This window comes from Triturus cristatus, chromosome 10 (assembly GCF_964204655.1).
Source record: "Triturus cristatus chromosome 10, aTriCri1.1, whole genome shotgun sequence".
NCBI lineage: Eukaryota > Metazoa > Chordata > Amphibia > Caudata > Salamandridae > Triturus > Triturus cristatus.
The window spans coordinates 678,249,269-678,261,813 of NC_140593.1; the positions used below are offsets into that span (position 1 = coordinate 678,249,269).

Below are 12,545 nucleotides of genomic sequence, written 5' to 3' on the forward strand. Positions count from 1 at the left end.
GCTGGGTCAGAATCGAGGCCTGGCGGTGGCCACTCCCTCAGCATGAATGGCTGACGCAGCAACCAGGCTACTACGGAACTCACATGCCGCGGTGGTCCTGGCGCAGCAGAGACACATGCAGTGATAGCATTGGGGCACTGCTTTGAGACTGGCTGTAGGGAGATTGGACTGTGGGCCCTACAAACCGGTCTGCCTAAATGCCGGAGAGACCCCTGGCATGGGGCCACAGAAGCACAACCAATGGGGCTGGAGGGCCCTGGATTCCGCAGTGACTACCACGCTGGGCGGAGTTACTAACCTGGGCCCGCACAGATGAGGGGATACGAGATCCCAAGGAGCAGGGCCTCTGAAGATTTGCTTAGCCACTACTGAGTGCTAGACCCAGCTGTTACACCATGGCCATGGACAAGGTGACCAAGACAGTTCAGGTCAATAAAATTGATGATTATGAATAACCTCTACAACCTTAGGGCGCGTCTGGGGGCCCAGCACTGCAGGCCCCTTTGGATGACCAAGGTGCCCCCACAAAGGCAGAGATACTAGCAGAAATAAAGGGTTCCAGAGAGCTCACCCTTGCAAAAATTGACAGAGTGGCGCTGGAAGCGGAATTACTTCTCGCAGACTTTAGAAAAATATCCGACAGGGTCACAAACACTGAAAATGATGTACAAACCTTAGAGACTGAGGTGGCCACCCAACAGAAAACAGTGCCAGAACTACAGGCACTGTCGATATGCCTGGAAGCGCAGGGGAAAATGCCGAAGGGCGCTCCAGGAGGAATAACATTCGCCTCGTGGGGTTGCCTGAAACGGCAGAAGGACAATCATTTGAGCCCTTCCTGGAAAATTGGATCGTAAACAAGCTGCGGCCCAAACAACTCTCTACATTTTTTACAATTGAGCGGGTGCACATGGCGTTGGCCCCTCCACCCAAACCTTGTGTGCCGCTGTGCTCAACTATAGCGCACCTGTTTGAGACCAAGATGCGATCCTGCAGCACGCTAGGGTGCACGGCTCACCCAAATTCGATGGTCAGAACATCATGATTTTCCCAGACTATACCTGTAAGGTAAAGGACTACAGAAAAAACTTTTGGGCAATGAAAAAAGTGCGAGAGACAATGGTATGCAGTATAGTCTCATGTCCCTAGTGAAACACAATGGGAAGGTATATTTCTTCACAAGCCCAGCGGATGCTAACCACTGGTTGGATACCTTGGGCAGCAGACCTCGGCAGCATACTCAAAATGGGACTCTGAAGAGAACTGGGACGCAGAGACAGGGGCCCCGGGAGCGTTGGCATTCGAGGGACTCCCTGCCTGGCTTGGGTGCCAGCCGCACTGGTAGCGTTCTCGTCTGCCCAGATAGCATGCTGGCTGACTAAAAGTGTGTGCTGAATACTCGGGAGTCCCTCATGCTCCATAGAAATGCCAGGGTGTACAGGAGTGATGCCTCTGATTGGGATCTGGGGTGATGGTGTGGTGAACACCGGGCGTTGGCACTGTTAACTGTTGTGGATTGCATATTCATTTTATGGTACTCTAATATTCCACATGCTAAATTAAGCCCACTGTTGTTGTGCTAGGATGCTCAGGGACGTGATGAGTGTCACTGTATGCTGGAGGATGGGTGTAGGGGTGACATGATTCTTTTTGCCTGAGGAGTTATGTTTTGATTGGTGCTATAAATATGATGTCGGCCGGAGTTCATTATAGGCCGTGGTCCTGCTGGGCAGGCTGAGTGCCTCAGCCTCACTGGCCTGGTGGGAAGATGGGTCCCATGCAAGATGCACCTACTGTTGGAGAGGCTGTAGCCTCTTTTGGGGGGTTTGGGGCATTGCCAAGTTGGAGACGGCTTTCAAATTTGGATTCACTGCCTGAGAGGTAAGTTGGTTGCCCAAGGTTTAGTTCTTTGGGGAGAGTCAGGCTCAGGGTACAGGAGTGCAACGATTTCCATGAGCTACAAGGCAAGGCTGGGAAAAGGTAGTTTGAGTGTCAGTGGACTACAACTGGAGACGTTCCTGCTGGACATCATCGATACCAATGTTTTGTGATTGGAAATTCGTGACCTGGAACATTAGAGGACTGGGTCACTACGGTAAACGGTAAAGAGTGCACTCAGATCTGTGTTGCTATGGCCTTTCTACAGGAAACTCACATGTGGACAACCTGCTTGTCCTACCTACGGTGCAGATGGCAGGGTCATGTATTTACTACTACATATTCGAGCTATGCTAGGGGGGGAATGATTTGGGTGGCTCCCAGGGTTCTCTTTGTAGCTCAGCAGGTGAAAACAGACCCTGAAGGCCGCTATGTGATACTTACCGGGAAGATAGATGCTAGAGAAGTGTGTCTGGTGAATGTGTATGCTCCGAACATGGATGATCCCGCATTTTATGGCACTGTGTTGTGTGCAGCCTTAGAACATGTGCGTATGGCCCAAGTTATGGATGGAGACCTTATTTGTGTGTTAGATTGTAGCATTGATCGCTACCCCCCTAAAGAAAGACACTAAACCAGCGATGAAAGGTGCACGTCGGGAATTGATGAAAGATCTGGGGCTTGGGATGCTTGAAGAATACGACACCCACAGAGTAAAATATGCTGCTGCTATGATCCTCCTACAGGGACATATAGCTGTTTTGATTATTGTCTATTATCGGATGTGGTCCTACAGTGGGTGAAAAATGTTACATACCTGGCACGCTATATATCAGAAATGTCAACACTATTGGTCACTTTCCAGGTGCGAGTGCCCGCGGTGCCACTATGGATAATGAGTGTGGAGGCGTCGACAGACCAAGGGCTTGCAGGTGAAATGGCAAAGGTGCAGGCTCATTATTTTACTGAGAACTGGGGCAGTGCGTCCACTAGAGCCATGGACTGGGATGCAATGAAGGTTGTATTGAGAGGTGAATGTATGAAAGAAATGTATGGGGTCAAACAGCAACTTACAAAAACTCTAGATGGCCTTGAGAAACGACTGGGTGCCCTGGGAAAAGGAACTGGTTGGGAGGCCTCTCAGCTTACCTGCATGGCAAGACTGTAAAAAAGAACTGCTTGACAGGCTAGATAAATATGCGTGTTCGAATTTCAGGAGGAGACTACATAGAGAGGGTGACTAGGCTATCCGGATGCTTGCTATGCTCATTCGAGGCGAAAATAAAAGTACACCAATAGTGGGGCTCCGGATCCGGCAGAGATGCATGGTATCCTCGTAACAGGAAATTGCTGAGGTATTTACTGAACACCTTCAAGAGGTATACACGCCGGCACCAGGTATCACGTGCCCTCGAGCAGCGATATCATACCTGGCTATGAGCCAGATGCCAACTTTAACCAGCGAAGACAGGGACAGGCTGGGCGCCCCCATTACTAAGGATGAGATAATAGCAGCAATAAAGGTGTTAAAGATGGTCAAGGCCCCAGATGGAGACAGCCTTCCGGCTGAGTTCTATCATGCCAGAATGGGGGAAATAGCTGAGCGTCTGTTGGAGGTTTACTCAGAGGCAGATGAAAGGGGGTTGCTTCCGGCATCAATGAGGGAAGCGCTAATTGTGATGTTGCCTAAGCCCGATACAGACGGATCGTTGGTGTCCTCCTACTGTTCACTATCCATGCTCAATGTAGATGTAAAATTTCTCAGTAAGCTATTAGCCACTAGACTGTTGGTTCACCTACCTCGGATGATAGCAGAGGACCAGTGTGGGTTCATCCTGAATAGGAATACTCTGTGTAATCTATGACAACTGTCGCTGTTATTACATTCACCGACTTTGCAGGATGACCAGTATGAGCTGGCGCTGCTGGATACTGAAGACGCTTTCGATTCCCTAAGTGGTGAGTTTTGTGGGAGGTGTTAGGTTCGGTAGGCATTGGTGGAAGCTCTATTAAATGGGTACAACTCCTGAACAGTGCCCCTACTGCTAGGGTGCGAGTAGGGAGAATGGTATCCCGGAGCTTTGGGCTGAACCGGGGGACCCGGCAGGGGTCCCCCGTTTCACCACTGCTCTTTGCTTTGGCCATGGAGTTGCTGGCGTGTCACCTAAGAGCAGTGCTGCGAGGGTGGGGTATCCAGATTGGGGAGACCACTCCTGTGGTATCCCTTTATGCGGACTACGCATTAATATACTTGCGAAGCCCAATGTACTGGCTGAATTAGGTGAAGACAGCAGGTTGCATGTGAACCGCAACAAACCAAATTGTTTCCCTTGGGTGTACCGGAAGGGAGGCAGGAACAAAATCTACCACCTCTAGATTTCCCTGGGAACCGAAAATGGTCAAATATCTGTAAATCCGAATTACACATGGGGCTCAGGACTATGACGAGGCAAATAGGGGTAGGATACTGGATGGCCTGAAATGCACAATAAAATGTTGGAATACATTTCTACTCTCACTGATTGGTAAGATCGCCCTGGTAAGGATGGTGATGCTCCCTAGGTGCTTGTACATGTTCCAGGGAACCCTGTTTGCCATACATCGAAGGATATTTATAGATCTGTGTAAACTGTATAAACTGATTGTGGAGTTACTGTGGAGTACCGGGAGGAGAAGATTCAGCGTGGCGATACTGAAACGCACCTGGTGGAAGGGGGGACTGGAATTGCCATGTTTAGAACACTATTATCTGGCCGTGCAGCTCCAATATACACTTCATTGGCTAGATAAACACGATAACTGGGAACGTAGACTGTTGCAGGCACATGCGGTGTATTTTCTCTGCCTGAAATTCTGGTGATGGGGACAAGGACCCCAGAATAATTGCTCTATACAGTTTGATTGGTCAGCGGGGCTTAGGGGCGAGTGGTTAAAGCAGTACTGAAGAGGGCTCGGTAAGCAACGGAAATGAGTATCTGGGCTATTATGCCCATTCAAAAACATTGAACGAACCATGTCTCTCCACAAATGGCACCAAGGTGGCTGTGACACATTGAGAGATCTATACTCTTATAATCAGTTTATTACTCTGGCAGACGCCATAAAAGTGTTTCAGCTCGGTGAGGGTCAGTTCCTACAATTTGCTAAAATAGCAGCAAATGCATCATCCCATTGATGAACGGGAGGCATACGTCTATGCTGTGTTTCTACTGTGGATCATTGTTCCGGGGTGAATGCCACTAATGCAATGCTGCATGAATATCATCACTGTATAAGATGTTCTGAGCCTGAGGGGGGTGGGGGAAATAGGTATTACAGCACGATCTGCTTGCAACTGAAGTTGTGTTACGGTATACTGGTCCAATATTGTTACTGTATACCTGGAAAAGCCAATAAAAACTATACGAAAAAAAATACTTTCACACAAAGGGCCTCATGTAGGTAAATAAATTTTACCGTTGCTTAAATACCGAGCCGTACCGAATCGTTAAATTAGAATCGTTAAGTTATATGTAGGTAAAAATTCGGTAACAGTTACCGATTCGGTAACATTCGGTAATCACGAATCGGAATTCACCGAATCGGTAAATACCGAGGTGGTATTTACCGAATCGGAAAATACCGAGGTGGTATTTAGCGATTCGGAAAATACCGAGGTGGTATTTAGCGATTCGGAAAATACCGAGGATACTACCACCTTCCCTTAACTAAGTAGCTAATATCATAATTATGTTACAATAGAAGGTCTCTTAGGCTTGAATAGGGGACCCCATACCTCAAAAATCAGCTCAGTGAAATCACATCACAGGAGCATCAGGAGCTGTCTCGCAGGAAGGCTCGTCTTCGGTCTGAATAATAAACATGATGTCTGTGATATGAAAAGCACCAACTGTCAGGTATTTGCAGCTGCGCGTGTGTCATGGCTAAATAGTGGGTCGAACAACCTAGAGTGGAAAACATGCATTGTGTAAAATTCCAGACTGTGTGTCACAGCATGTACAGACCAAGGTCGCTGCGCAGAGCTTGGGATGGGAACAACAGAATGCACTCGTCTGAAGGAAGTCTCGAGTCAGCAGTTTATTCAAGAAAGAACATGTAAACGCAGTGTCGTGTGCAAAGACAAAAAGATGGCTACATAACATTCAACGTGGTTATGCGAACTGAACAATGTATGTACGTATTCAGGGAGAACTCACTACACGCCCCCTTGAGCGAAGCAATATTTAATAGGCAAGAAAAGAGAGAACGCAGAGTTCAGTTTCGTCAGAGCAGAACAAGGCGTAACCAATGCAGCGCCAAAGTCCTAAAGTCCAATTAATTGCAGCATAAAATTCCAAAAAACACAATGCAAGTATAGTAAAAAACTCAAGCCGACCATCAGGAAGAGAAAAAAGAGAAATAAAAGAAATAAATGTTGCGCCAGGGTGCTGTCCAGTAGCACAGGCGCAATGGACGACAATCCAGTTAATCCATGAATGTATAGGCAGCATATGTGGCCACGGCTTCCAACAAAAAATCGTTTGCAGGGCCACTAAAAGTCTCAGCCATCCAATTAAGTAAAGAAAAGGAACATACGTGTTCTCCAACCAACGGAGCCTCTAGCACAATCAGAGGGCACCCGGAATGTTCCTCCAAATAGCTCATGGACAAGAAGTCGTAGGCTGCCGCTGAGATGTCCCAATTACCCAGGATACCATGCGCCGCACCACACGCCATGATCCGGACACCAGAACAGGACAACTCGTGAGACACTAAGGGCCTCATCAGTCGATCGAAATCCGGCACCGGAGACACCATGTTGGTCAAGCACAAATCCAGAGGCCATTCAAAGGGACAATCCAGGCAGTGTAATACAGGTTGTACGCAGGTGAAGTAGGAATACCTGAAGGATAATCCATAAGCCAGGCTCAAAGTCACCAATGGCAGAGTACCATAAAAGTCAAGCATCCGATCACGAAGAAGATGCAGACGGGACAGGTGCTCGTGTGGCACAGAAGGAGCAGCCATTCCGGAGTATGAAAAGGAAAAGCAGCACACCTGCCACTAGCGCCAGGAGCAGCGGGACACCTCCAAAGATGCTCGAGAACAGTGAATGAACAAATGCAGGAATTACACCAAAAATAGGTTGGAAAGAGGTCACGAGACCCGAGCCCACATGTGTAAAAAAATGAGCCAGGCCGGTCGTGGACGAGGCATTGAAAATAGTTTGGATCAAAGAGCCGAAATGCAGGGGGAGGTCAGTATTCAGAGGCGCCTGTACCTCAGTGCGCGTATTAGCAACGTGAAGGACAAATGTTTCACGAGAGGAAGTCAAAGGCACCTCTTTGTGGGACAATAGCGCTCTATTCTGCTCAACTTGTTGAACTCTGCTTTCAAGGTTGGAATCGAAGGCCAGATGGAAACATCCAGCCGCACATGCGGGGGTGGAAGAAGAACAGTATTGCAGCAGACAACTTCATGCGAGACAGTTATGTACGGGATTCCCACTCACATCCCGCAGCAAGCTTCATTATTCAACATTATATAAATACCGTTTGCAAGCAGAGTGAAAGGAGGTGTAATCACAGGCACTGGGATACCTCGTAGGACGCACGCCAAATTCGGGGCTTGTACATTGCATGCGCCGTGTACTTGCATGTGCCTATTGTCTCATGTATGAATCCTAGAAGAGAGAGTGCTAAAGCTATTATCTATAACGGCTAAAGCCTTCTCCATGTTTGCTTGGTCAATAGCTCTCAATCTGGAAGCCGCCTCACTGTGCGACAACTTGCAGACTTCGTTGTAAATAGCATACGCCCACCTTTTGGTTGTTACAACAAACATTCCCAGACGTGGGACCCGTGCTCACTACGCCACTGGAGTCAAGCTATCCTGGCTGATGACGGCTGATAGCCAGAAACCGGTCCTAGGATGCTTGATTCCGGTTCAGGGAAGACATGGCTTAGCAGTTCGGGCTGGACTGTTCCCATGAGGCACAGGGTCAAGACTGATTTGCATATGGCCATGTCTAAACTGGGGTGGTGTAGTGGGCAAAAGAACGATGGATTTAACCCAGATCTCTTGACTGGGGGAGAATGTCTGCATTGTCAGCATTCCGTCCATCAATTGTTTGTTGTAACACCTTTTGGTTGTGCCACCCACAGGACCATTCACAAAATCATTCAATTCGGTATGCACATTGATGGAGTGGGTGGACTTCCTGATCCTGTAGATGTGCTCTGTGTCAGCTGGTGGACAGATTGGGATGTGTGTACCATCAATGCAGCCAATGGAATGGGGGAACTGTGCCATGTGAGAAATGTCTGTTTTTGTTTACTGCAGTGCAGCCTGTGTGTTGTGGAAGCTGATGTAGTGGTGCATTCTCTGCATCATGGCATCCAGGAAATTCCTGAAGGAACGGGACAGGCAACTCTGGGATACACCACCCACCGCAGCTGTCACCACCTGATAACTGCCGGATGCCAACAGATGTGGGCTGCAGAGCACCTGCACATGTGGGGGTATGGCGTGCGCCCTTCTTATTGGCTGGTCCAGGAGTGGGTGCAGGTCCCTGATTAAGGCCATGATGGTTTCGGGGTGTAGCCTGTACCTCTCATGTATCTCTGCATCAGTCAGCTGGAATAGTGTGATGCGCTGTCTGTAGATGCGTTCCTCCCGTCGCCAAACCCTCAGTCCTGCTGCCTGTAGATGTAGGCGCCTTGCAATGACGTACATAGCGGGCATGTTGTCCACGCTGTTGCATTTTGGGATTGCTTATCTGCACTGTTGATGGTTACCACCTGCTTTCAATCCGTGTTAATTACCGACTCTTATTTACCGATTTTCTTGGATTTCTTAATTACCGAGTGCTCCTACATGTCATTTTCATTTTTACCACTTCATATTTACCACTTCATATTTACCGATTCGTTAATTATGTATTCGGTAACTCTGATTCGGTATTTTGGAATTCGGTAAATATGAATCGGTATTTACCGCCTCATATTTACCGAAAAGTGGTTTTTGGACTCCTACATCTCACTTGTCTGAATACCGGTCGGTAACGGCATATTTACCGAAAATCGGCCGTTACCGACCGGTATTTGGCTACCTACATGAGGCCCAAAATGTGAATGTGGAAGGCAAGACTACATAAGGTCCATGAGAAACATTAGCAGTCTCGTTTCCACCTCACACGGGGACTTAAAAAAAAGTGAAGTCAAGGTGAACCTTCTCATGGAAAACAGTTAAGGAACCGTGAATTAATTGAGAAAAGAATATTTGGAAAACCTTCAGCTATTAAAAGAAAGAGTTACATCCAAAAGGGATCAAATGAGAAACGTTCTCCCAGAAATTGTGGAAAATAGCCTATCCAAGTGTTCCAGGAATCTTGTCCCATGAGCTGGAAAAAGAAGTGAGATGCTGCAGCAACTGCTACTAAAAGACATGCTGGGACCCGAAAGTGCAAGGTGAATTTCAGCTTTCCAAGCCAGTCTAGTCCGGCTGCACTTCCCTCTTTTTTACTATATGTTTTACTTAACAGTTGGGTAGTATGTTTAAGAGTTATGCTGCAATGTTGTTTTAAATTAAATTTTTAGGTTTATCTGGACATAATGTTAAATAAAAAACAACCTTCCCAAAATGTTCCCTTGCATAGGGTGAAGTTTTTATATGCATTTAAAAATGCTCAATTCTTCAGTGAAATATAAATTGTTTATGTATACTTAAAATGTGTTCTGAGATACATAAAATGTGTCAAGGACTATCAATGAAGTTTCTATGGTGATGGGATAGCAGGAAAGAAAGTAAACGTCCGGGAGGTTTGGAGGAAATAAAGAAAAGGCTATGGAGGGAGTAAGAAATAGAGTCACATTAGCCAAAGAAGCAAGGAAGAGGGGTAATAGACAGTAAGGCAGCCATAGAGAAAGATTAAGATGAGAACCGAGGTACAGGTTCATGGAGGGATAGCAAGAATAAAGGAACAAAGTCAGAAGACTTGGACTGAAAGTAATGTGAGTGAAATGAGAGAGGAAAACATAGGCAAGTTCAAGAATGGGAAGAGAATGGAGGGGGCAAAAGGCAGAGGAATGAGTCAACAAACAATGGACAGAAAGTAAGGTGGGGACAACAAAGTTGACAAAGGATGGAAAAATAATAGAAGAAGAAGGGTAAAGGACAGTACAAGACATAAGGCAAAAGAAGAGGAGGAGGTCTAAAAGTAGAAAAGGGAAGGAGAAGCGGCAACATGTTAGAAATACCTAGCCACACCCTGGGACATTTTCTTCTAGTAGTGTTAGGTGTATCATGCACCTTCAAAATCATAGACAGAACATGCATTCAACATTTTCTAGCTTCCCTTAAACTCTTGGAGACCACACTAGAACAAATGGAAGGATATGTAAGTCTGAGAGACCTTCAGTATTTGTAAAGTGATAACCAGTTCATTTCAAAACGCTCATTGATGTTTCAGATAAAGGCCTCTATTCATTTTAGCAAACTCTCATCAGTTTATGGGTTTTATTTTTACCGATATGGTCACTCGCCTTTTTTTTTTTTTAACTTGGCTTTATCGATGAGTTAACCATAATTGCTTCACCTGCTTTATAGGCTAATTCTGGTCATGTGCTCCTTTCTCAGCAATTACAGATGCTCATCTGAACTCATTTGCAGGCAACACCCTGATAATAGTTTACCGACATATATACAGTATATAATGCCGGATGAGCCCATTTCCTTATATAGCATTAGCTTGCATTAGTCTGTCTCCTTCCCCCATTGATACAGCATAAGAAGAACCTTAACACTCATACTGTACAGCTTGTTATCTGGATCTCTTACTTACAGCTGGACTTCCTTCATGGTTCTGTCTGTAGAATAGAATGTCTAATGACTAATTGTTTTTCAATGCTACTGTTATAATTCATCTATATCTGCAGGTCTGAGATCCTGGTAGGAGACAGAAAGAAGGTGGAATTAAGACCATAGGAAGGCATTGGAAAGTGGGAGGGAGAGCAAACAAAGACAGAGGAGGATAAGCAATGGGTTATCTTAAAATTAGGAATGCAGAGGAGAGAGTTCATAGAAGAAGAAAAGAGGAAACAAATGTGAAGGAAAGCACATAGGAGTGAGAGGAAATGATATGGAGGACAGGTGAAAGTTAATGAAGGAATAAGAGTAAAGGGGGGAAGCAAAAGTTAGAAAGATAGAGGATGGGACCTGATGTGGAGAGAAGATAAACATTGGTAGTTGATGTTACACTATAGATTCATAATTACTTCCTCTTTAATCTTTCTGAGACAGATAAGATGTTAACCAACTTAACACAAGAGTGTGTAGGCTAAACTTATTCTTAGTACCTAACATTATACTATAAATTCAATATTACCTTTCTTTAATTCTTCTAAGGCAGATAAAGTGAAAAACAACAATATTAAAGTAGTAATTAAGAAGAATGTGCTAGGTAAGCTTGCTCTCAATACGCTTAATGTGGGCATAGTTCCTACCTTTTATTGGGTGGGCTGGAAAGTGATGGTTCGGATACTGAAGGCTCGAGAAGGGACCGCAGCTCTTGACTCTGCTCATCATCTTCATACTATGAAGGCGGAAGAGGACATGATAAAATTTCACCAATTATGAAAGCACTAATTTGAGATTGAATAAGATCAACAAAATGGCACCTGAGCACCTCCTTAAGAAAGGAAAATATATATCTCCACATATGTAAACACAAAACATTATCTGCAAAGCAAAGGAAAATATACAGAATACTTTGTGATTTCTGTAAATACTCTCTAGTCCACTGGGGTTCAATCGGGTTAGCTCTGCGATCTCTTGTTACACATAGAAGAAGAAACTTTTTTTACTTGCTAAAGTCTGTAAAAGCCCCTTAATTTCACCATTTTAGCCCCAGTTTCCCTCTCTTTATCCTCCTCTCCGCACCATGTTTTTTCTTTATTTTTCTCTCAATATATATTCCATTTACTAGCTCTGTGCCTCTTCTTTGCTGTGCTTTCCACCTTTACAACATCTGTTGCTCCCTATTTGCTCCCTCGTGCTCTGCCTATCCTGTTGCTTTTTCCACTCCGGGCAACTGCTGACTACTTCAGTTGTGCTCATCAGCCCAACAGCTGTGTACACAAGTCTGTAAACAAATCTCATTTCTAGAGGTATATATCATCTCCTCTTTTGGTAACAAATTGTAACTGTGTTAATTGTAAGAGTTTGTGATTTTGTGCAATCTCTGCCACAATTAACCAAAGTTTACTGCTGCAAACTCCAGTTTTCTCCTTTACTCTCCATTTTCCTTCTTCCTACCTGCTCTCCCAGACACAGCTTGTGGATTAGAAAGCTGACCGTATCTCACCTCCAGGTGCACTCATTGACCTGCTGCTGGGCAACCACTGGGATAGGCCTGCAGCTGAGCCCAAAAGGCTTAGAAAAGGTTAGGTGATCTCCCCCGCAGCCTTTACAAGCCCGGGCGTCCAGGCAAAGGACAGAGAAGACAAGAGTTTTGCCTGTTTGGAGCGGTTCGGGCCAAGACCCAGAGATGCTGCCTGTTAAACATTCTAAAACCACTCTCCAAAACACAGCCACAAACCACGCACACTAGCTCACAGCAAACACATGCCACTCTCGACTAGCAAACACATTTAATCGACAATTCACTCTCTCACCAAGCTCTACCCAGA

General features: G+C 45.8%; 1 protein-coding gene across 3 annotated transcripts in view; it reads right to left on the reverse strand.

Annotated features, from left to right (window-relative positions):
* TELO2 (telomere maintenance 2) overlaps positions 1 to 12,545 on the reverse strand; it is an 831,249-nt gene that overhangs the window by 350,624 nt on the left and 468,080 nt on the right. For all 3 annotated transcript variants that reach the window (XM_085628173.1, XM_085628170.1, XM_085628172.1), the window contains one exon: positions 11,361 to 11,449. In XM_085628173.1, coding sequence (XP_085484299.1) covers positions 11,361 to 11,449 — 89 coding nt within the window. The remainder of the gene's footprint in view (positions 1 to 11,360; positions 11,450 to 12,545) is intronic.